General features: G+C 45.0%; 1 protein-coding gene across 7 annotated transcripts in view; it reads left to right on the top strand.

Moving 5' to 3' along the window:
- plecb (plectin b) overlaps positions 1-26585 on the top strand; it is a 197232-nt gene that overhangs the window by 89573 nt on the left and 81074 nt on the right. For all 7 annotated transcript variants that reach the window (XM_057341180.1, XM_057341176.1, XM_057341179.1 and 4 more), the window contains exons 3-5: positions 20703-20792; positions 25385-25462; positions 25578-25670. In XM_057341180.1, coding sequence (XP_057197163.1) covers positions 20703-20792; positions 25385-25462; positions 25578-25670 — 261 coding nt within the window. The remainder of the gene's footprint in view (positions 1-20702; positions 20793-25384; positions 25463-25577; positions 25671-26585) is intronic.

Below are 26585 nucleotides of genomic sequence, written 5' to 3'. Positions count from 1 at the left end.
TACATGGTTTTATCCAGTGGATTCTCTTCCAGAATCCTGTAGCACATCATGAGTTATTGAACCTGATGTACCTAAATAAGAACATTTCTAAAATCTATTCATTGAGGACAAAAGAGCATATGGAATCATTTTGCAGCTTGAAACTGCTCTTTTTACTCTTGGTATGAACCCGCCTTAGTTCAGGCAACAGTAGCACATGTGTGGCACAGACATTTGTCTACCCACCTTAATATGAGCTGTAAATATTTCAATATAACATAACTGAGAAGTCCATTGAATACAGTTTTTAGGTAAACTCAAATTTAACAATGAATGTCCTAAAACAACTCTTAATCTGCATAAAAATTTAATAATTAAATTATATTAATGTGCTGACTGAACCGGAGTTTAACCTTGACCAGCACTCACACAGCCGGATAATAAAATAAACACAAACTATGAGCTGTGTTCGTGGTTTTAATCTTTCATCAGCTGTTATCAGCACATATTATGCTATTGCCTTGTGCTGACTGAGCTGATTATGTGAGAATAAGAGGTGGATGACACCCAAATAAAGGGAACATAAGTGAGACCTACAATATGACTTAGCCAAAATGTTCCCTGAATAGGCCACTATTGCTGTTTTGCCAGTACTGATATAATGTACTGTATAACAGCCATAGATGGGAATAAAACTCATTGCAGTCACTAAAGGCAATATCATTTGCGTTGAGTTGTGGCTAAAGGAGCAGTTTGAAGGTAACAGGCAAGCATTAATGCATCAACAGGGACCTCTAGTGGCTAAGTTCTCTATTTTTCTTTATCATAAGCATTTCACTTTAATTTTGGTTGAATTAGTAGATTTTTTCATATGCAAGGGATCAAAGATAAAAGTCTTGAGGTTTTATTCAGTCATTCTTTCAAAATTGTTTGATTTCATTGTGCTGAATGTTATAAGTAAAGCCATGTTTCTTTCACCTTCGTATACACTGTCTGTGTCCTCTGCAGCAGTTATTTAAAACACCCCAGTTACTTTGTGGTTATACAGTTTGTATTAGGACTGTTTTACTGGTCAGCACAAAAATAACAATATAACTCACTGTATGACATACTAAAGTACCAACTGCATTGTATTGTAGTGTTCAGAAAGGTTTAGAATTATACTCTTGTTGATATTGCTCGACTGACGTCATTTTTAAGTTCCAAGTTAAATATGATGTAGAATAACTATAAAGATATCAACTACTATAAAGATAACAACTACAGTAAAGTAAAAAACTTTTTTAGGACATTATATAAAACTACATTTTCATGTTTTCACATTCACAGTAATCTGAATATTGTCAAATCTTCTCATATTTCTAATTTATATTTCTACATATTTAACTCCATTCATCTCTCCCCATGTCCTTTATGACCTTCCTCATGTCTTCCATCATTTTGATTTCTCTTTGATTTTCTTTCCTTTCATCCTTCATTCATTCATCCAGCACTGGAAAGCTGAGGTAGTGCCATCTGCCAGCATGTTCCTGCAGGTCCAGCTCACTCATGCGTGTACTTCTGTCTTTCCCAAGGCACTCAACCCTGCTGTCACATTTAGATGATTTTTTTTACAATTAGATTTAGTCAAATACAAAACATCTAAAGAAAGAAAAACGCTCACTGTCTGAATCAATCCATGTGCATGTACTGTACTGTTAGGCTAAATTGCTATTGCTATGTTGTGAAATAAATAAATGTTTAGGCACTGTTAGAACAGAAGTCACAAGTCTGGCAGCAGAAACAAATATTTGTTACATATATATATATATATATATATATATATATACAGGTAGATGAGAGAAAATATATTTTTAGCAATTTCATTTCAATTTTTTTATTTTTTCACTTTTTTGCCTTCACCAGTATTTTTTGTATTATCTTGCAATGCGAAAGGCTTTTTGAAAGTACAAGTATTTCATGAAGTTTCTCAAAGGTGAACTATAATTAAGGGGTCAAGCCACAAAGTGGCGTAGACACCAATTGTATCTGTTAGTGTTCTTATTATTAGGGGTCAAGCCACAAATTGGCGTAGACACCTATTGTATCCGTTAGTTTTCTTATTATTATTCTTTTGCCATTGCATCTATGGCAGCCCATAAAACCGTATGGTAAAACGTTGTGAAATTTTGCACACAGATAGAAGACAGTCCCAACATTACCCACATAAAATTTGCAGTCTCTAACTAAATCCCTCTAGTGCCACCCACAGTCCAAATTTTCACATACATTTTCGCTCGTAACTTCTGAACCGTAAGTCTTTTTTCCTTTGAATCATTGGCCTCAACGACGATTTGATTGGAAATGAAATTGGCAATAAAAAATTGCCTTTCTGAGTATATATGTTTATAACTTCTAAACTAAATGAGAAATATTCACCTTATTTCACACATTGATTAATGGTCACACTCTGTGAGGACACACAAAAGAATTGTGGGACTGCGCCACATGGTGGTGTTATAATTAAATAAAACGTTAAAAATGTATCTGATTTACTTCAAAATTGACACTGCAAAAGTTTGTGTATTTACACCATTGTACGTATCATCATTGCACATCTTTTTTACATCATATCAATTTGGTGACAGCACCACCTATTGGTAAAAACTCAAAAGTGATTTTATGGTGTTTTATGTGCTTTTAGCTATCGTTTTAAATTGCTTTGAGGTTTCCTTTCTATGAAACTTGGTAAGGGTCATCCTGACCTCAATCTGAGAGAACATGAAAGATTTTAGGTCGGTGCCCACTTGTGGTCAAAATATATAACGAAATTTTAAAAATGTTTTTAACATACGGAAATATTTCCATATTGGTATGTCAATTATACATATTACATAAAACAGTGCAACCTACTTACGGTCCACCATTTTTATTATATTGAATTTCTCGTTTCATTGATATCCTCAAACTCCTCATACAAAGTTTGTCCTATTTGCACGAAATTTGGTATGTAGCATCTAAACACCCTCTTCATTAAAAGTTATGGAATTGGTCTTCAAACCGGTTTCGTATACCACTAAACGAATTTGATGCCAAGTTCGCCAAAATGAATTTGATGACGTATCTTCAGCAAACTCGGTATGTGTCATCATTGGCACATCTTGGTCAAGAGTTATAAGCACTTATATTGTGTTATATTGTTTTTTAGATCTGCTTTTCAAAAACTCATTATCAGTAATGTCCACAAATATGTCCTTTTGTGACTTGTAGGGCTTGAAGTGGCTTAGACACCTAGGCTACATCCAAATACCCCCACATGCAGTCTTTGCACTTGACCACTTGACTACTTTGATGACGTATTTCCTGCTTTTGGCCCAATTGTTCTAGTGGGAGTGAAGATCTCAAGTGAGCATGTAATATTTCTAACCCAATGGGACACACTTAGCAAGTGCAAAAATGTAATTCATGTGTTTTCTCTAATTATGTGATAAAAGCAGTTTTACAAAATACATAACTCTGGAGTTTTCACCAATAAAATGTGCAACACTAAATTATATGTAATATCTAATTAATATGGTCAAGTCAATGTAACGGAGGCCAGCTAGTGAAGAGCTGTGCAGTGTGTAAACCTCACTCCCCGACCAACAGAGATGCTCTAGCGACAGACGCTAGATACTGTAGTCTTTAGCCTCCTCGTTAGAGCGCCCGTCTCCCATCCGGACCGACGCCGGTTCGAGGCCCGCGCAGAGCGGGGCGAGTAGGACCGGTTACATCAAGTCAGATTTATTATTATAGTCCTTTATTTTGTATTGAATCAAAGCAGCTGTACACATGAAAAATGAAAAACACATGTTAGCCAAACATAGAATAAATAAAGATATAACCTTCAAAAGTAGTAGTATAACTTACACTGGAAAGCTTTCCGCAACATCTCGTGAGACCCCGGTAAAAAGTCTCATGATTTATATCTAGAACGTAATGCATGATGGGATACACTTAGCCCTGAATACCGCTCTGAAGCGGTATTCAAGATAATGTGGGTTTAGTGTGCGTTAAGGGCACTGCGTTTTTAAGACGATCTTACTTCCTGTTGCATGCATGTGCTCTAAATGGCCAAGACCGCAAGTGGGGGTATTCGGATAGCCTATGACATCATCATGACCATATTCTCAGAGTACCTGCAAAGGGTTAAATGTCTTGGTTACGGATGTAACCTCAGTTCCCTGATGGAGGGAACGAGGCGTTGTGTCGAGCCGACAGATGGGTTCGTCCTTGAGAACCAATCGCTTCCGACTTCTTAGAAAAGGCCAATGAAATTGGCGAATGAAATTTGCATGCCGGACTCCGCCCCCGGATATCCAGGTATAAAAGGGAGTCGGCGTGCCTCATTCATTCACCTTTGTTCTGAGGAGCCTGAGACCTCTCACGACTGCTGCAGTGGGCAGCACGTGTTGTGGCATAAAGGACACAACATCTCGTTCCCTCCATCAGGGGACTGAGGTTACATCCGTAACCAAGACGTTCCCTTTCTGTCGGTCTCTCGACGTTTTGTCGAGCAGACAGATGGGGTTCGTATGGAAAACGCCACAACACTGTGCCCTGTCACAATCTCTAGCAAAGCGACGGTGACTGGCCTGGGCGTGTCAGCCATGAACGCTATCGCAAAATTGTAACCAGTGGGTACGTAGGGGGTCCCAGAGCTTCCTTAAAAGGTGGGAAGGCCCCTGCCTTCGGCCTCACAGGCGGCGGCCTTGTTTCTCTAACAGCGAGAAGTCACCCAACTCATGGGTGGATGTGCAGACTGAAGAAGTTAACCGCAAGGTGGAGGTCCACCTAGGAAGGTCATGGGTTACCAAGGTGGGAACCAATCATGAGGATACATCAGACGGAACCGCCCTGTTGGGAGGTTACAACGTCCGGTAGCACTAGGTCCGGTTAATTCAATTCAATTCAATTGTATTTATATAGCGCTTTTCACAATGTGCATTGTTCCAAAGCAGCTTTACAGGAGCAAATAAGAAAAACACAGAAAGGTAAACACAGCACAGTGCATGGTGTTTATAGACCAAGCAAGATCATTATAATAAATAATATCTAATAAATAAATGAATAAATAAATAAATGCAGTCTCCCGGTAAGCAAGCCAACACTGTACTGCTCTGCTGTGGCGAGGAACCCAAACTCCAATGATGAATAATGGAGAAAGAAAAAACCTCGGGAGAAACCAGGCTCAGCCGGGAGGGCCAGATCTCCTCTGATGTGTCATAGCTGCAATCAGTGACCCCGACCAAAGCCACCGAGCAACGTCCACGAAGAACAGGGAGAGCCCACGAGCCGCGACCCAGGAAGCCCCACCCGCCGAAACCGTGCAGGTCCAACCCGGTCCCATTCCGCGATCAACAACAGACAACAGAGGAACAACCAGGGAAAAGTAGTAATGGCATAATTAACTTTATTCCTCTGTTGTCCGACATCGACCACAAAACAAGACCAACCAGACCAGACCCACACAGTCCCAACAAATGAAACGCCCCGAACCACAACCAACAAGCCCCCCCACTCCCCACAACACCCACCCAGCTACCTCCAATCAAAGTCACTGAGTGCAGCCATAACTTCAAACTGCTGTCGTGTGATGTAAGTTTAGCATTAAATACCAAGTATTGTAAATTTAGCATTTATGTGACAGGTAGTCCGTCTTTGCTCTCGGTTGGGGATGGAATTGTCTGAGCTGGGCCGGCCAGATGGTCGCCTTTTTCTTGGGTGGTGATGGAATTGCCTTGGATGGACTTGGATGGTCAGTCAGTCCGCAGGCTCTCGCAGGAGGATGGCACGGGATTTTCCGATGTAGCTGGCGTAATCTCTAGTTGTGGATGGGCATATGACGTTCATCTGGGCCTGGCGGAATCTCTCCCTACCTCGGGATGGGCATCCCGAGGCGAGGGCAGAAACAGAAAGAGAATAATTAGCGTAGCTGCTGTTCATTAGCTATGTATTAGTGAATGCTTGGCTGAAAAGATGTGTCTTTAATCTAGATTTAAATTGGGAGAGTGTGTCTGACCCTCGAATAGTATCGGGGAGGCTATTCCAGAGTTTAGGTGCTACGTATGAGAAAGCTCTACCCCCTTTGGTGGATTTAGTTATTCTAGGTGTTATCAAAAGTCTGGAGTTTTGAGATCTTAGAGAGCGTGATGGGTTGTAGTGTGGTAGAAGCTCTGTTATGTAGGTAGGGGCTAAACCGTTTAAGGCTTTATAAGTAATTAAAAGAACTTTAAAGTCAATACGATACTTAATGGGTAACCAGTGAAGGGTTGATAACATTGGGGTTATGTGATCGTATTTTCTGGACCTGGTTAGAACTCTGGCAGCTGCATTCTGAACTAACTGTAGTTTGTTTATTGATGCTGCAGGACAACCACTAAGCAGTGCATTACAGTAGTCAAGTCTTGAGGTCACAAATGCATGAATAAGCTTCTCTGCATCAGCCACACATAAAATATTTCGCAATTTGGCAACATTTCTAAGGTGGAAGAAGGCTGTTTTTGTGACATTTGAGATGTGATTTTTAAATGACAGGTTGCTGTCTAATATAACGCCAAGGTCTTTAACTGTATTTGTTGGAGTAACAGTGCAGCCTTCAATTTGCAGGTCATAATCCGAAATATTCTGCTCACGTGTCTTTGGTCCGATAAGTAATATTTCTGTTTTATTAGAATTTAAAAGAAGGAAATTACAAGTCATCCAATGCTTTATATCGTCGATGCACTCTGCCAATTTGGATAGTTGGAAGGAATCATCTGGTCTTGATGAGATATATAGCTGAGTATCATCTGCATAACAGTGGAAGCTAATTCCATGTTTTCTAATAATGTTTCCAAGGGGCAGCATGTATATGGAGAATAGCAAGGGTCCTAAAACCGATCCCTGAGGTAATCCATAATTTACTTGCGTTAGATTTGATGATTCCCCATTTAAATGGACAAATTGATGTCGGTCTGATAAGTAAGATCTGAACCATTGTAGTGCCTGTCCCTGAATACCGGTATAATTGTGTAAGCGATCTAGAAGTATTTTATGGTCTACAGTATCGAACGCAGCACTAAGGTCGAGCAGGACTAGGAGTGAGATGTTACCTTTATCTGATGCTATAAGCAGGTCGTTTGTAATTTTAACGAGCGCAGTTTCAGTACTATGATGCGGTCTAAAGCCTGACTGGAATTTTTCGTGTATGTCATTATTTTGTAAGAAAGAGCACAACTGAGTGGACACTACTTTTTCTAGTATTTTAGACAGGTAAGGGAGATTTGAAATCGGTCTATAGTTTCCTAGTTCATTGGGGTCTAAGTTTGGTTTCTTGATAAGAGGCTTAATGACGGCCAGTTTAAAGGCTCCTGGGACATGGCCTAGATTAATTGACGAGTTGATAATGTTATAAATGGGCTCAATTGCAACGGGTAATAACTCTTTTAATAATTTAGTTGGTATGGGGTCTAATAAGCAAGTTGTAGGTTTAGATGTTGCAATAAGTTTAATTAAATCTTCCTGTTTTATAGGTGAAAAACACTGTAGCCTTTCTTTTGGGGCGATGGTTGGTACTAATTTATAGGACAGACTTGGAGGTTGAGTTTTTACTATTTTGTCTCGTATGTTTTCGATTTTCTCTGTAAAAAAATTCATGAAATCATTGCTACCAAGGTGCGGCGGAATACCCAGGTCAGGTGAAGTCTGTTTATTTGTTAGTTTAGCAACTGTACTAAATAAAAACCTTGGATTGTTTTTGTTAGTTTCTATGAGGTTACGGAGGTGCTCAGCCTTTGCTGCTTTTAGTGCCTTTTTATAACAGTTTGCACTCTCTTTCCACGCAATTTTAAAGACCTCTAATTGGGTTTGTTTCCATTTGCGCTCCAGTTTACGTGTTTCTCTTTTAAGGGCGCGAGTGGTGCTATTGTACCATGGTGCTGCGTTTTTCTCATTAATCTTTTTTGACTTCATAGGTGCGACAGCTTCTAATGTATTAGAGAAAATAGTGCCCAATTTGCTGGTCATGTCATCGAGCGATTCTGTATTTATTGGTATGGTTATTAAAGGAGTCAGATCTGGCAAGCTCTTTGTGAAACTATCTTTAGTAGTCGAGGTAATTGTTCTACCCTGTCGATAACGAGTTAAACGGCTGATTTCTGCAGTGCGCAGTGTACATGTTATAAGATAGTGATCAGTGACATCGTCGCTTTGAGGTATAATATCTATATTGGTTAGATCGGCTCCGTGAGATATAATCAAGTCTAGTGTATGATTAAATCGATGAGTGGGTCCATTGATGTGTTGTGTTACTCCAAAAGAGTGTAATAGCTCTGTAAACGCCACTGCTAATGCATCGTTAGCACTATCTACGTGGATATTAAAGTCTCCGACAATTAGTACTTTATCAACGTTAACCAATAGGTCCGATAGGAAGTCCGCAAACTCTTTCAGAAAATCAGTGTAGGGACCAGGGGGTCTATACACTGTAGCCAACGTACAAGAAAGCAATGATTTTTTACTGTCAATTGGAACAATTATGTTCAACGCAAGCACTTCAAATGATTTAAATTTATGCTCCGTTCTCTGAGTTACAGTAAGAAAGTCTCTAAAGATTGTTGCGACACCGCCACCTCGACCAACCGGACGTGGCTCATGCATATAACAGTAGCTTGGTGGTGTACACTCATTTAGACCGTAATAATCATTTGGTTTAAGCCAGGTTTCGGTAAGGCAAAGTATATCAAAACTGTTGTCTGTGATCATTTCATTTACAATAACTGCTTTTGAATTTAGTGATCTAATATTAAGTAGGCCGAACTTTATGAGTTTGTTTTGGTCGTTTATTACATTGTCCTCAGGTTTAATCACGATTAGATTTTTTCTCTGAGATTTGGCTATTTTGTTATTTTGTAGTATTATTCGGGGGACAGACACAGTCTCTATGCATTTGGAAGCAGTAACATTTATAACAGATGAGTGGGAGGAACACAGACTATGGTTAAAGTTTTGACTTACCGCTGGGAGACGTAGTCAAGCGGTGCGTAGCGTCTTTGAGATGTTGTCAGACAGAAGAACCGCTCCGATGCTGCTGGGGTGCAGGCCGTCAGGGCGGAAGAGCCTAGGTCGCTCCCAGAACAGATCAAAATTATCAACAAAGAGCAGCTTCTGTTCAATACACCATGACATCAACCATTTATTTAGAGCAAATAGTCTACTGAACTTTTCATTCCCTCGTCGGTAGGTAGGAAGCGGCCCTGATACGATGATCCTCGCTGTGGGCGATGCGTTGCGTACCGTCTCGATCAGACTCCTGAAGTCCCTCTTCAGGATCTCCGACTGCCTCATCCTGACGTCATTCGCCCCCGCGTGCAGCACGACAGCTCCGACGTTAGCATCGTCCTTCAGGATCGCAGGTACCTGCGCAGAGACATCAAGAACACGGGCGCCAGGAAAACAATGAGTGCGCACCTTACCTTTAGTGGAGGAAGCGCGTACGTTCTGGACGATTGAGTCTCCGATGACCACAGCGTTGCATTCCGTCTCGCAGAGGGCGGCAAAGCGGTTCCTGGTCGGGATCTCGAAGACCGGTGGCGGCGGTTGGGTCATCGCTCCAGTCCTGGCTCGCGCCTTTCGCCGTGGTTGTGCCGGTGCAGGAGTGAAGTTCATTTGGGCTGACCGTGTTCTCGAAGCCCGGGCTCTGTGCAGAGAAACACGCGGAGTAGAAGTGGAAGGAGTATTAAAATCGCGATGAAAACCTACCGCGGATTTGCGAGCGTCAGCTCTGGATGTTTCCAGCGCCGTTTTACGTTCTCGCAGCCGTGTCTGCTTCTCTAGTAGATCCTGGATCTGCTTCTCCACTGCCTCCAGTTACGACTGAAGTGCGATCGTTTCCTCATCTGCACTCAGAGGTACAAACACATCTGAAACATTAGCCATTAGTGATGTAATAATGAGAACAGTGTGTTAAGCAGTGAGCAGGCAGGCTGGGAATGCTAACAGCCTGAGGCTAATAGCGAGTGATCCGATAAAAATAAATTATAGGTGCGTTTAAGGACGATTTTTGGTATGGGATATACTTAAGGATATGTTTTACCCTTGGTGAATAACAATTTAAAACACAAGTCTTAAGATATAACAAGAATAAACGATGTATTAACAATAAGTTTGAAAGAGCTCCGACTCAAACCACGCGCTCTCAGGCTAGAGCTATGTTGTGGATAACTCAGTTGGTACCCGGCCTAAGGGGCAGGGCTGCTCTGCCCAGCCCGCCCGCAGGAAGTGCTTGCTTAGTGATGGATGGAGTGCCTGTTCTTCACCCAGTGGGGAAAGAAGGGAGGTTAAATTAGTGCGCTGACCCACCTAGAAGAAAGGGGGGGAAGGTACTGTCGTAGGCGTACACCCCTCCGGCTGCCGGACTTGCCTGATGCCCTGCAAGACTCGAGCTGATACCGGTTTTACGCGGAGGCTGTAGGACCTCGCGAAGGTGTTGGGTGTAGCCCAACCCGCAGCTCTGCAGATGTCTGTCAGAGAGGCGCCTCGAGCCAGTGCCCACGCCAGTGCGTACTGGCGACAACACGGATGGGGTTGGGTCTTCCTCCCCAGTGGAGAGCGCCTGTAAGTTCACCACCTGGTGCCTAGGGGGAGTGGTGGGAACTTTGGGGACGTAGCCGGGCCAGGGTCTCAGGATAGCGTGAGAATCACCGGGCCCGAGTTCTAGGCAATTTGTGGACACGGAGAATGCTTGTAGGTCCGCTTCCCTCTTGAGCGCCATCCGGAGAGCGATCTTCATTGTGAGGTGAGAAAGAGCGGCATCTCCGAGGGGCTCCAGGACCGCATCAAGGTCGCAGGAGGGTAAGGAGCGCCCCTTAGGAACCAAATGATCAGGTTGTGCTCTCCTAGAGACTTACCAGCAACTGGGTCGTGATGAGCGGCAATAGCGGCTACATATACGTTCAGTGTGGAAGGAGAGAAATTACTGTCAAGTCTCTGGAAGGACAGCACGTTCCCAATCGAGCAATCATTCCCAGTGGCCAGGGCCCTAGCCTGAGTGATGGTCTTAACCGCCGCAGGGGGTAGGCCACTCAGGATCTCCTCGTCCCGTCCAGGGGCCAGACATGGAGGTTCCAGTGGTCTGGCCTGGGATGCCATAACGTGCCCTTCTCCTGGGAAAGGGGGGAGCTGTCGTCAAGAGCATTAGCTCCGACAACCAAGTCCGGTTGGGCCAGTATGGCGCAACTAGTACACTTGATGCTCCTCTTCCCTGACCTTGCACAGGGTTTGTGCAATGAGGCTCACTGGGGGGAAGGCGTACTTCTGGCCAGCTGTGCGCTAGAGCATCTGTGCCGAGGGGGGCCTCGGATGGGAAGTACCCTAGCGGGCAATGGGTGGTGTCCAGGGAGGCGAACAGGTATACCTGAGCCTGCCCGAACTGTACCCAATGAGCTGGCCTGCACGGGGGTGGAGTCGCCACTCTCCGCGAGGCGTCAACTGACGAGAGAGCGTATCGGCTGTCTGGTTCAGGTCGCCTGGGATATGTGTGGCTCGCAGGGATCTGCTCACCTGTGGACTCTACAGGAGGAGGTGTCAGGCGAGTCGTGTTAACTGCCATGAGCGAACGCCACCCTGGCGGTTGAAATACGCTACGGAAGTTGTGCTGTCTGACCGGACCGGCACGTGCTTGTCCTGCACGAGAGGAAGTAGCACATCCAACAACTCTAGGCAGTTGAAATGCCTGCGCAGGCGGGGTCCCGTCCATCGCCCCGACAATGCATGCCCGTTGCACACGGCACCTCAACCCTTCAGGGAGGCGTCTGTCGTCACCACGACCTACCTCGTGACCTGCCCGGGAGGGACCCCCGTCCGTAGAAAGGTCATTGAAGACCAAGGGGTTAGGGTGCATCGGCAGAGAGGCGTAATCACCATCCACCTGCTGCCAGTGTGCCACGCTCTCCAGGGAACTCGATTCTGTAGCCAGTGTTGGAGTGGACTCATGTGCATCAACCCGAGAGGTATCACCACCGCCGAGGATGCCATGTGCCCAGGAGCCTCTGAAATTGTTTCAGGGGGCCCGCTGACTGCTTGAAATATACCAGGCAATTCAACACTGACTGAGCACGCTCTGTAGTCAGTCGCGCTGTAATAGAGACAGAGTTGAGTTCCATACCAAGAAAGAGGATGCTCTGCACAGGGGAGAGCCTGCTCTTTTTCGGTTGACCTGTGGTCCCAATCGATCTAGGTGCCGAAGCACTAGATCCCTCTGTGTACATAACAGATATCACAAGTGTGTCAAATGAGCCAGTCGTCGAGATAGTTTAGTACCCGCACACCTCTCTCCCTAAGGGGAATGAGGGCAGCTTCCACGATCATCGTGAAGACTCGTGGGGACAGGGACAGACTAAAAGGGAGGACTCTGTACTAATATGCCTGACCCTCGAAAGCGAACCGTAGGAACGGGCGATGATGAAGGTGAATCGAGACATGAAAGTAAGCATCCTTCAGGTTGATTGCCATGAACCAATCTTGACATCTGATAGATGCCAGGATGCGCTTTTGCGTGAGCATCCTGAACGGCAGCTTGAGTAGGTGCCTGTTCAGGGTATGCAGATCTAGCAACCCCCCCTTCTTTGGGGACGATGAAGTACGGGCTGTAAAACCCGTTGAACATCTCGGCTAGAGGGACGAGCACGATCACTTCCTCTCCAGAGGGGTGGCGACCTCGGCCCGAAGCACGGGAGCATCCTTGCCTCTCACTGAGGTTTGAGAGGATGCCCCAAAACTTGGGAGGGTGTCTGGGGATTTGGATCGCGTACCGAGACGGATCGTATCCCGTAGTCACCGTGACGATTTGGGAAGCTCTTGTCAGGCTCCCAGGGACCAAGACAGGGAGGCTAGGGGTACGTTCTGCTTCACCAACCTCCCGTGGGGTGGTTCGATGTCTGGCAGTGCGGGTCCCTCGCCGTAGGGGGGCCCCCGGAGAGGAGATCGGCTCTGCTGTTTTTACCTGCCTGGCGATGATGTAGCACAACGCACCATCGATTGAAAGTGCTTAGGCTGATGATTATCCTCGACATTGGGTCTCGCCGCAACGTCGAGTTGCCGAACACAGTCGTGTAGAGGGTGAGAGCGGCTGTGATAATACCCAGACGATGATGTAGCACAACGCACCGTCGTTTGAGAGTGCTTAGGCTGTTGATTATCCTCGACATTGGGTCTCGCCGTGATGCAACGTTGAGTTGCCGAACATCGTCATGTAGAGGGTGAGAGCGGCTGTGATAAACACCCAGAGAGAGAGAAAAACTCTTAGAAGTGGGCTGTTGGGACGGGGCAGGAACCGTCCTGGATCAACCAACCAGTGATGGAATGGCTGGGGTCGGGCCCGAAGGTATTCTCGGTCTCCCTGGGGTCTTCCCATGAGGGCTGCTTCGGCTTCCGCCGTGGCTGCTGATGGGGTGGTGGTCTCCTCTTCAGTGTCTTCTTCCGTGGGGCCACCGGAGTGGGGGGCGCCGGAGCCGGAGGGCGTCAAAGAGGACCAGGGCTGCTGGGAAGCAGACGGTGCACGGGATCTCGGCGGCCAGAGGGCGGCCGAGTCGCAGCGGGGGAGGATATGCTTGATATCCTCTGTCTGCTCATTTACTGTCGAGAAATGCGGCTCGACAGTATCACCAAACAGTCCCCCCTTGCGAGATGGGTATGTCGAGAAAGCGTACTTTCTCGGCATTACTCATCTGTGCAAGGTTCAGCCAGAGGTGTCTCTCCTGGCCCACAAGTGTGGACGTCGCCCGACTCAGGGCCCACGCGGTCAACTTGGTCGCCCGTAGAGCGGGGTTGGTGATGGCGCGGAGTTACTGCATAAGCGCTGGGTCGGTCTTACCCTCATGGAGCTCTCTCAACGCCTTGGCCTGATGGACCTGCAGGATGACCATAGCGTGGAGAAAGAGGACAGCTTGGTCCGCAGCAAAGTAAGCTCTCGACACCTGAGATGCCGAAAAAACCTAAATGATTTAGACGGGTGTCCCTGGGGGACATCGACATATCCTCTAGCTGCCTCACCATCGAGGGAAGAAAGGGCGACGGAACTAGTTGACGTGCACGCGCCGAAAGGGGGCGTTCCAGTTCGTACTAAGTTCCTCATGCACTTCCGGGAGAACAAGGCACTGGGGGCAAGTGCGGCTTGGAGCCACTCTCAAGCCCGGGGTACCATGTATCCAGCTGCAAGCGTTGGGAGAGGCAGTGCGGTGCACTGCAACCCAATGCCGGCGGCCCTGGAAAGCATGGCTGACATTTTGACGTCCGCTTCTTCCTGGGCTCGACCCCCCGAGGGAGGGAGCTCCGAGGAATCATCGGAGTCAGATGCCAGTAAGTCACCCTCCTATGCTGCAACGGACATCTCATCATCACGCACCGTTTCCGAATACGTGGTTGAGGAACAAGACGGTGGGACCGTCTCATGGGGAACGGTCAGACGAGCAAGACGAGGTGCGAACAGTCCGCGAGCCGGTGGCTGACGGATTAGCGCTCACAGTAATCCTCATATCACTCTCGCTGCTCGCCGTAGTGGACGGCAGGGCCGAGTCCCGTGGGAACACAGCCACCCATGACGCAACGTCTGAATCGTCAACCGCCCGCAGTGCGGGCAGGACGTATCCACAAGGGCTGCCCAAGCGTACTGGAAGCAGCCCTCGTGTCCGTCCCCCTCCTCGATGAGTGTATTGCACCCAGGAGAACAGCGGGACATGCCACGCTGGAGAAATTTGCTCTTTTAGAGAAAAACACTCAAACACTCCTGGAACTGCCGAGACGCCCAGGTGAAGTCTCTGCAGGAAGGGACAGTCCGCTGCACCACATCGTAAGATTCCAGCAGTAATTCGGCGCAGAGTTTGAAGTCTCGAAGTCGATCAGTGTGAAGGCTCCGAAGAACAAAAGGTGAATGAATGAGGCACGCCGTCTCCCTTTTATACCTGGATATCTGGGGGCGGAGTCCGGCATGCAAATTTCATTTGCCAATTTCATTGGCCTTTTCTAAGAAGTCGAAAGCGATTGGTTCTCAAGGACGTACCCCATCTGTCAGCTCGACACAACGTCGAGAGACCGACAGAAAGGGAACCAGTGCCCCTAGGGGCCAAGAGATATAACTAAATTTGTTTAATTGCTCATAGCATATCAATAACATGTCATGTTATTTACATTAGCATATTCGTCATACTTGTCATATTCTACCATACTTTCTGTGCGGCATATTTAATTATATAAAAAAACTAACTTTTTCGAACTTCTCCCACGAAATTTGTCAGATTTGTACCAAATTTCATACACAGCAGACACTCCTGACAAAAAGTTATTAAAAGCTTTTTGATTGATCGAACAGTTCTCGTATACCTCGTCAACGAATCTGAAGATGAGCATGCCAAATGGTCATATGGCTGTATCTTTGCCATACTTTTTAATATTGACACGAAACGTTGTATAACCTCATATTAATTTTACGACAGTGCTACCTAGTGGTCAAAAGTTATAAGCAATTTCCTTGTGTTTCTAGTGCTTTTATCTATGATTTACCTATGAGTCTGATTTTCAAAAACTCATAATCAGACACGTCCACATGTATTTCCCTTTGTGCCCTTGTAGGGCTGCAGCTATATTTATTCTGCTTCTTCATTTTCTTCTTCTTCTGCCATGGAAGTCTATGGCAGACCATAGAACCATACATATAAGTTGTGAAATGTGGCAAACACATAGAGGACAGTCTGAACTGTTACCATGGTAAATATGGTAACTCCATAGCGCCACCAACAGTCCAAACTTCCACATACCTTTTTGACAATACATTTTGAACTGTACATCCTAGAAACAGAATTCCCCTTTCCTCTGAAACCTTGGCACATGTCGATTGGAATCAACCATATGACGTAATTTTCCATCATGAAAACCTACTTTTTCGTACTCCTTCTAGACACTTAAATTTGGTATGCAGCATCTAGAGACAGTGGTGACAAAAATGTATTAAAAGATTTTTGATTGTTGAAATTATTCTTGTATAGCACGTCAACAAATTTCACTCAAAAAAATAAGTTGTTGGATTAACTTAATTTTATTATGACACCCATTTCCACACAATTTAATTGGTTTATCTGAATTTAAACTGGGTGAATTGTACAGACATGTAAATCTTAAATTCCTCTACTTATTTAATTTAATTTCAGAAGAATGTAATTAATTTGTGTTAAGACAAATAAATGTGAGTGCTTCAGTGTGATACTTTTTTAAAAGTAAACATATTTTTACCACATGTAAGGTATGTTGCTAACAGGGAGCACCAGAGGGTTTATTGCATTTGCAGAGTATTTACTCACTGAGTAAAGCTGAATACATGCAATAATGGTATAAATGTGCTCGTCCCCAACCTAAGTAAAACCTTTCCTCTTCACCACTATGGTAACCCCCCAAAAAAATCACAGACAACAGAAAATCTTCTGAATTTTAACATTACAGAACAGTAAACACTAACAAGTGTCCTTATATGCAAAAAAAAACACAAATACAATAGCACTTTAACCATTTTAAAATCTAAATCCAGTCATAAAAGCAAATCATGCTGGGAACTCAATCCGCTGTGTAGTTTCAGTTAGTCAATGAAAATGATTCATGTTACCCAACACAAAAGGAATAAGTTATGTCAAAGAGTTGCCTATTTATGTCACTATTTCACATTGAAATTGTGCTTAAACAAGAAACCAATACAAATGTGTTCTATCAAACTATATTGATTAAGTAAAACAAACAATGATTAAAAATCATTTTTTTGAGTGTTGACGGCGAGCACACCATATTTGAGGCTCTATCTTCCCCAAACTTTCACGTATTGACACAAAACTTGGTACATGTCATCACAGTCATGACCTGAGGTAACATAGATAGTTTGGCCTTGAGTCATGCCTAGTCGATAAACACCCAATGTTCTTCGGTCTGCCTGTCACAATGGGGAAAACGGAAAACGGTGTTCACCAAGGGGTGACTAACAAGACCTGACAGACTGGACCAAAGACAAAAACCAGACAAACATGGTGAACAAAACAAGGGGCAGACATGACAACAAGACTACAGGACTGGGGTGGCATAACAAGAACAACAAACATGGGAGGGGGGGTGGGGCAAAACAAGAGTTCATAGGGGGTAGTCCAAAAGGGTTGGGGGGAACAGTCCCAGTCCCCGGCTGCGCTCGAGGGCGCTGAGTCCTGGGGGACTTAGGAGGAGTCCCGGGGGGAACAGTCTTTGGCCCTGGGAGTCTCCCAGGGACCGGCTGGACATGGCTTGACGCCGGCTGGAAGGCCGGCTGGAAGGCCGGCTGGACAGGCTTGACGCCGGCTGGAAGGCCGGCTGGACAGGGCTTGACGCCGGCTGGAATGGCCGGCTGGACAGGGCTTGACGCCGGCTGGAAGGCCGGCTGGACAGGGCTTGACGCGGGCTGGATCCCGGCTGGACACCGGACTGGACGACCGGCTGGACACCGGACTGGACGCCGGCTGGACACACTGGACCGGCACCCGCTGGACGCCGGCTGGACGCCGGCTGCACCGGACTGGACGCCGGCTGGACCACCGGACTGGACGCCGGCTGCACGCGGACTGGACGCGGCTGGATCACCGGACTGGACGCCGGCTGGATCACCGGACTGGAGCCGGCTGGATCACCGGACTGGAGCCGGCTGGATCATCGAGACCTGGACACATGGACTAGACACAAGACTGGACACAGGACTAGACACAAGACTGGACACAGGACTGGACACAAGACTGGACACAAGACTGGACACAGGACTGGACACCGGACTGGACACCTGGACTGGGCACCGGACTGGACAGCGCTGGCACCGGCTGGGACTGGATCCGCGCTGGAGCCCGCCGCTGCCTCTTTTTCTTCAGCCGGCCACCCGTCTGGGGTCGGCTGAAGGAACGAGGCATGAAGGCACGGCTAGGCTCTGGGCTGGAGGCCTCTTCGGAAAGGACTCCCAGGATCTCGCCTCCCCCCTTGCCCACCAAGGCTGGCTGGTGGTGAGAGAGGCTGCAGGAGGTGAGGAGGAGAGACGGTCGTGGAGTTCCCCAAGGTGAGAGTACCCACCACACGGTCCTCCGGGAATGGAGCGCCAGACCGGGACGAGAGGAGATTGGATGATTGCTGGGAGAGGAGTCTTTCCACACTCCTCTCGAAGCGCAACCGTTCCACTAACTGTGGGAATGGCTGGTAAACCAACTCCTCCCGCTCCGAAAAGATGGTGGGTCGTCCATCCCGGCCATGAGGTAGGCACTCACCAGCACCTCGGGACGGATGCCTTCCTGGCCTCGACCTCCTGAGCATAGTCCAGTAAAGACCGATGGCACTGGGCCGGGAACGGGCCACCTCCGGCATGTGACTGGGAGGCTAATGCCTCCCACCATCACTGGGTTGCCGGTACACGGCCACCGGCTGGTTGGGAGCCTGTCCATGGGCTGCCTGCTGGGTTCAGTTATGGCTGTGGATTCTGTCACGACTGGTGGTGAAGAAGAACCCAAGCGCAGGCAACGGCAGTGAAGGGGTTAACAGATATATTTATTAAATGATAGACAAAACAGAAACAAAACACCCACAATGGGGAAAACGGAACTCAGAAATATATATATAAAACAAAAGACTTCCCACGAGGGGGCAAAATGAAAACAAGACAAATAACTAAACTCAAGGTACTCGACACAACGTCTTAAACTAAAACAAGGCAGGATAAAACTAAAGCAAAACCACAAGACTCACAGTTCTCACACGACACAGGAACACGGGCGACGGCATGAACACATACACATACGTAATACACGAGCACAGGACAAAGAAACATGAGGGTAAATATAGGAACACAAACGAGGGATAACGACATGGGGCAGGTGTGGTACATTAAACACTTAGGGAAGGATAACGAGGAAACGAGATGGCGGGAACAGAGACGAGACACTGGAAAAACACATGAGAGGTAAAAACAAACATCTCATGGCCTTCCCACATAAAACCCAAGGACTCTGCCCCGATCCCACCACACGACTAGAATTTCATAAACAAGACGGTGGGACCGTGACACTGCCATTATGTGCCTCGCCCATTTAGAATTTTGTCATAAAATGCTGTATTTTATGAACACAATGGCGAATTGTTACGAAACTTGGTATGGTTCATCAATGTCAAGTTCTGAGAGGACCTGTAGTGTTATAGGCCCCCTAGTGGTCAAGATGTATAACGAAGTTTATTAAAATGCTTTTAGCATATAAAAAGTCATCATAATGTCATTTCATTTACATCAGTATATTTGTAAGCTCAAGGCGAGTACTTTTGATATTAAACTTATCATTTTCCACCATACTTCCTGTGCACCATATTGAATAATATACAAAACATACTTTTTCGAACTCCTACAAAATTTGTCAGATTTGCACAAAATTTGGTATGTAGCATCTGGAGACAATACTGACAAAAAATATTAAAAGATTTTTGATTGATTAAATGGTTCTCGTATACCTCATCAACGAATTCTAAGGTGAGCGCGCCAAAGGGTAATGTGGCTGTATCTTCACAATACTGTTGTGTATTGACATGAAACTTGGTATGTATCATCAATGGCACATCTTGTCTGCCTCATTAAAATTGGTGACAGCACCACCTAGTGGTCAAAAGGTATAAGCAATTTTATTGTGTTCTAAGTGGATTTCCCTATGGTTTTGAAGTGAAAGTGAAAATGACCTATTTGTCAGGTATGGTGACCCATACCCGAAATGTGACCTCTGCATTTAACCCATCCAGAGAGTAGTGAACACACGCACAGCAAGTCGTGAACACACATACACCCGGATCAGTGGGCAGCTATCACTGCAGCGCCCGGGGAGCAGGTAGGGGTAAGGTGCCATGCTCAAGGGCACCTCAGTCGTTACCTACTGACCCTGAGAATCGAACCGGCAACCTTCTGGTCACGAGTCCGACTCTCTAACCATTAGGCCATGACTGCCCAAACTGGGTTAAACTGGGTTTTCAAAATCCGATCATATGACGACGTCCAAAATATTTCCCTTTGGGCCATTTTTGAGCTTGACCCTATAATTGCTGCTTGCAGATATATATAGACAGTTTAAACAAGTTTAAAATAGTTTCACTGAATTATTTCATCCCACTGCAGGACACTGAAGCAATCTTCCTTTTATTTTCCAGATACAGTTTGATCTAGGGTATTTTTTATAAAACCGTTGAAAGTGAGCCAAGCTGAGAGTAAGAGATCAAGATAGTGAAAGATAAAGAGACTGAGATTAAAAGTACAAAGCTTCACAGTTTAATTTAGACTCTGTGTAAACCCTGTAAATCAGTGAGGTTATTGACGTGTGGCAGCTGGGCCGCTCTTTACCCTGGGCTATACATTGCCTCGTCTTGTTTTTTCTGAGCAATGCAGGAATAAAATGCTTTTGAAATCAGTGTTTTGTTTCTGCATGAAGAAGACACATGTTTGTATTTAGACTTTGTTTCCATGCTCAGAAAAGAAAATGAATAATTTGTAGCAGCTAATTTGGAAAGCTAGTGTTGCTGCACTCTGGTAAGATGGTTGTTGTTGGTAGACTAACCTAACCAAAAAGCCATGCTGGCACAATTTTTTTTAGGGCTGATGTGTTTTTTTATTTTGTAAAGTCATCATGAATTGACTCTTGTTCTATTTTCACCCTCAGGCACAGCGTCATGTGAATGACCTGTATGAAGATCTCAGAGATGGACATAACCTGATCTCCCTGCTGGAGGTCCTCTCGGGGGAGACACTGGTGAGTATCACAGGTGTTCTGACACTGACCATGTGTCAACTAGCTAAACAACCAGTCAACAAAATACCCATCTTTAGGGCGTGCTCACATTTAGCCCGTTTGATCTCATCTGTGCCTGAGCGCGATTGTCCTCCCTCTCCACTCCTCCGCTGGCCTGCACTCACATTGTACTTTACCATCCGAACTCGAACACGCTTTCATCATTACGATGCGACTGCTTTGAAGTAAACGCAAACAAAGCGATCTCTCTCAGCACAACGGAATCCATTGTAATGTTCAGATTGTGGCTTATTAGTTGTATTGAACTTCATGCGCGCGCTGCGCAGACCGATCCGCTTATGATATCATTGTCATACTCAACTCTCAACTCAACTTTATTTATATAGCGCTTTTTACAGTTTTCATTGTTACAAAGCAGCTGTACATAAGACATATTGACTATAAGCAAAACAATTAAAGTTGTACCTGCAAAAACAAGAAAAAGTTGAAACCACAGAAGACAGACATACCCACATGCAAAACACTCCACACACACAATATGCACACGTACTAACACACATAGACATAGACACACACACACGGACGCGCACGCACACACACACACATGTCTGGTTTACTATCCCCGTGGGGACAGCCGGCTGCACCGGACTGGACGCCGGCTGCACCGGACTGGACACAGGACTGAACACAAGACTGGACGCCGGCCGCACCGGACTGGATCACCGGACTGGATGCCGGCTGCACCGGTCTGGATGCCGGCTGCACCGGCGTGGACGCTCCTCCGCTGCGCCTCTCCCTCCTTCTCCGCACCACCGGATCCAAAGCAGACCTTGGCGAATCCGTTGGGATCAGAGGGAGTTCCGCAGCGGAGGAATCAGCCGACGTCATCCCCGGATCCCCTCCCTCCCGCTCGCTCCCGGCGCCACCAGAGTGAACGAGAACCGTGGAGCTCAAGCCGGAGGGTACCGAGTCCCCCCGGGCAGCGGCAGTCAGGTCGAGGCCCTCCGGCGTGATCGACCGCGAGGTGGAAGTCCCACGGGGATCCCCACCCCCGGGATCATCCCGGTTGGCCACGAACCTGACCATTGCCGCAAACCCTAGGGGACCCAGCAGCCTCTTCTCAGACGGGGTGAGGCACTGAGTGAGGCAGCAGTTGAAGATAGTCTTCAACTCTGCCTCGTTGAACTCAGCCGTCTCAGCCACCGACGAGAATGCCCCGGCGAACTCCCGATTCCCGTAGATACCCTGGCGGAAACCTAGCAGCAAGCGGGCTTGAGCGGACCGTGAGGACGACGCCGTGCCGTCCATCTTGCTGCCCGCTGGGTTCTGATTGGGGTCGGTCATTCTGCCACGAATGGTGGGTGTATTCTGTCACGGAAAGCAGCGAAGAACCCAAGCGCAGGCAGGCGTGAAGGGGTTAACAACACAAGACTTTAATATAAATACAAAAACGTAAAACAAAAACCCACGGTGGGGAAAACAAGACACGATAACAGGGGAAATGATATAACAGATAAACAGGAACATATACTGACTAAACTAAACTAACAAAGACTAAGCACAACACTAGACCAAATATAATAAACTAACACTAACTAGACTCACTGAAAGATCACATACAGGAACAGGAACACGAGCATTGAACACGAGCATTGAACACGAGCTGGACAGCACAAGGCGGACAGCACAAGGTGGACAGCACACACACATGCAATACACGAGCACAGGACAAAGAAACATGAGGGCATTTATAGGGAAGACAAACGAGGGATAACGACACAGGGCAGGTGTGGGTAATGAAACACTCAGGGAAGGATAACAAGGAAACGAGATGGCGGGAACAGAGACGAGACACTGGAGAGAACGCATATTATTGTCAAAAGAACAATAATATGTTTCTCTCCACACCAAACCAAAGACCTTGTCATGGCTCTACTACAAGACCAAGAAAAACATGACTAAATGAAGCAGAGCCACGACAAGGCCTATATACAATAGCTAGAATAAATTTTAAAAGTGTTTTATCCTTAGTATTAGGTGTTGAAACATGAAGAATCATGACTTCAAAAGAATTCTATTTAGAGTTCGACTTCTGGGAAATGCTAAAAGAGTTATTGTAAAGTGCTGCGACACCTCCTCCTCTGCCTTTTAGACGAGGCTCATGTTTATAATAATAATCTTGTGGGACAGATTCATTTAAAGTAATATAATCATCTGGTTTTAGCCATGTTTCTGTCAAACAGAGCATGTCTATTTTATGATCTGTTATCATATCGTTAACAAAAAGTGCTTTATTAGAGAGAGATCTAATATTTAGCAATCCGAGTCGTAACAGTTGATTATCTGTATTTTGTTCATGTTTAGTTTGTTTAACGTTTATTAAATTACTCTCAAGAGGTTTACGCATTATTTTATGTTTGCTAATCCGGGGGACAGACACAGTCTCTATTTTGTGATATTTGGGAGAACAGATTATTACATGTTGTACATTTTGTGTATTCTGCGACGTATTCATACGAGAGTGATATGAGAGTAAATGGCTCATTATGCTTTTAAATCACTCTTGTGTACTTTATTTAATAAAGCCGATCGTTACACAGCATTGCATTACTATTGACAAACCTAATATGTGGAGTAGATTTGGCCGTGGTGACACATGCCTGTGTGTAATAGCACTGTGCTTTTTGATATTTTAACGTGACAGCTGAATCTCAGGAAGGAATATAAACAGTTGAATAATTTCCATCCTGCTTTAAATTCCACTCTCCGGCGTGGTTTGCTCTCATACTGACCCTTTCCAAACCACACTGCACGCGAGCCCACGTCTTCCAACCAGGCCAGGGTGCAGTAAGTGAACCGTGCCTGAGCGTGGTTTCGAGCGTGGTTTCGAGCGCTCACATTAGTCAATCGAACCAGGCTTTAGGTGTCAAACTCGCCCAGGCGGGTCCTATTCAAATCCCAAACTTCACCTTCTGAACTCCACCTCAAGCCCACAGTCAGGTCCAGACCTCCAGGTCAACAGACATTCGTACACTCGGCCACCATTATAGCTATTGCCTTGAAAAGTCTTTCAAAGTTAAAAGAACTGCAATACGTATACAGCTGAATCAAAGCCAAAACACTGGGTTCAGATATTCAAGGCACACTATCTTGACATCATCCCCTTACAATGCTTAATTTCTTGGCTATAGCTAAGACATTAACATCACTCTTTGGCTTTTCTCTTGAGTCTGTGTGGCACATCTTTTTCTCCAATTATAATTTCACCTTCCTTTGGGTCCGTGTATCTTTTCGCCATTTGTTTTTCAGTTTGAACTTGAACAAACGGGAGTGAGAAAACGGCGCCATTTTCGTTTTTCGTTCATAAAAACAAAAAATCGGAAAAACGAGAATTCGGCTTTTTTTCGTTTTCAACTTAACGTTTAAAAACGAATAAAAATTGAAAACTAGTTTCTCACATGTGGGCGGTATGAAACGCCCCCTTCCGCTGACTGGCAAATCAAAGGTCAGTAAGCGACGTCTTCGGTTGTCCCTCGGTTCCGAATAAATAGTCCTCCGCTGCTGTACAGAAAGTATGTTTCATTGCTCACATTAAACAACCGTCCACAAACCGTACAGGGCAGATTATAGACTGGACTTTCTTCTGTGTTACCTAGAGCATTTCATTTAAATATTTATATCACAAATATTAATGTAGTTCGCATCCGCATCTTTCTAGCTCTCCAGGGTTAAATCTGCGTGGCAAAGCTGCGCGAGACACTGGACCGCACGAAGCGGATTCATATACTTATTTTATTTCATTCAAAATTCGCTGTGTTGGTGGTTGTTGGGTTAACACATTTTTTCCACAAGTTTGCTTCTGTGTACATTCCATCAAGTCAACCAAGATGAATTCAGAGTTTTGCTGCGTGACAAAGCTGCGCAAGACATTGGACAGTACGCAGCGGATACAGTGCAGTGATGTAGTCAAAGTGAAAGTGACCTATTTGTCCGATATGTTGATCAAGGCTCAGTTACTGTTTAGATTCCACATTAAAAATCATTCAGTGTATGCTAAAGATTCTAGTATTTTATAAAACGTTTTTACTGTGTTATTTACGACTAGCACATGCGAACAATGACAATGAGAGAAATGCTGACAAAAATACAAATTAATTAAGCTATCACTGGGTTATTATTATTATTTAGACGTAAATAAGTCCTCCTGATGAGTTGATACCAAAAATGGGTCTTAGCTCTATTCTGACCGTTATTTTTTATTGTTTATCCACAAGTATTGCCTTCCAAATACTTAACTCATTTGCATATTGTATACAGAATACAATAAACATTCACTCACCACCTGATGCCAAATGCACATCTGTCCTGAACTGATGTTCACCAAAGCTGCAACTCCACCACTTTTGTCTCTTTGCTAGATTTGTTAGTGGTCATAAATATTAGCTCCATAACAAGATCCTTTGTGTTTCTCTCTTCATTTGTATCCTTCATTATGGCTTTCAAGACACCAATAAATCCAGGATGCACCTCAACCTCACTTTGCCATTATACAACACATTATCAGTCTTAATATTCCTACTGTTTCTTCACAGCCTCGTGAGAGGGGACGCATGAGATTCCATAAACTTCAGAATGTACAGATAGCACTGGATTTCCTCAAACACAGACAGGTAAGAGACATTTTAGGATAACTTTAAAGTTAATATTGCTTTTTCCATTAAGTGTTTTGGACCACAATCTCACCCCTGACAGCGTAACTTAATGTGCTCGTTTTGCAAACCACAGGTCAAGTTGGTGAACATCAGGAATGATGATATTGCTGACGGAAACCCAAAGCTGACGTTGGGTCTCATATGGACCATCATACTCCACTTCCAGGTGTCCCATTCTGTCAGTGTTAAGTTCCAATACCATTTACCTCCTCTACCTGGGCTACGAATCAGTCTGGCGAATCACTTCAGTCCGGGTCATTTACTGGTTCACTTTCAAGCTTTGGGTGTCTTTGGCCATATTGTATATAAATCTTCCAATCATACATCAATGGGGTCCATATATAGGTTTTTTCTTCAAACCAGTGTCTGCCTTATGCGATTAAACACATTTCTGATTCACTTTTTAACTGATTTTAGTTAACCTGATTTTACCAACCACAGTGGTCTTAAAATGTGAACACGAGGCAGACAACTCGTTTGATTCTAAAAACAGATTTGTTGAATGTCTTGGCAACCGTGAAGAATTCTCTCATATAATTTAGTTTCATAATCTCTTAATAAGTATTATGTTTTGAGGGCTAATTTATGCACTGTAAAATGTGATTAATAAGTCACATAAACATATGTTTTTACATTACTTTAACTAATCAAATTAAGTTAAGCCATTTCTTTTATAAGTCACAGCAACTCGTCATAAAAATAATAAGTTCAAATGATTTTAATGAAACTAAAATTTTACACAGCAATAGTTTTTTACAGAATATGAATTTACTGTCCGTAATGTTTAATCTATTACATCCGTTCTATTAAAGTTTACAGCATGACAAAAAATACAAGTGAAAGCTCAGTTGCTCAAAGCACAAAGCAATCTTTACTCATGAGAAAGAATCAAATCCAGCCAATTATTTTCTGTAAGTTTTTCCGAATCATAAATCTAATTGCCTTGTGACAGTGAAATAACCACCTGGATAGTCTCACAGTCTCTGAGTCAAAGATTGTAGTTTCTAGACTCGACAAATAAATGCTTGTTTTAAAGGAAATTAAGAGGTTTTAGGATTCCCTGCTGTTGTTGACTGACCTC

Source organism: Triplophysa rosa, linkage group LG8 (genome assembly GCF_024868665.1).
Source record: "Triplophysa rosa linkage group LG8, Trosa_1v2, whole genome shotgun sequence".
NCBI lineage: Eukaryota > Metazoa > Chordata > Actinopteri > Cypriniformes > Nemacheilidae > Triplophysa > Triplophysa rosa.
The sequence above is the reverse complement of the archived record's forward strand: the minus strand, read 5'-3'. Positions and strand labels throughout refer to the sequence as shown.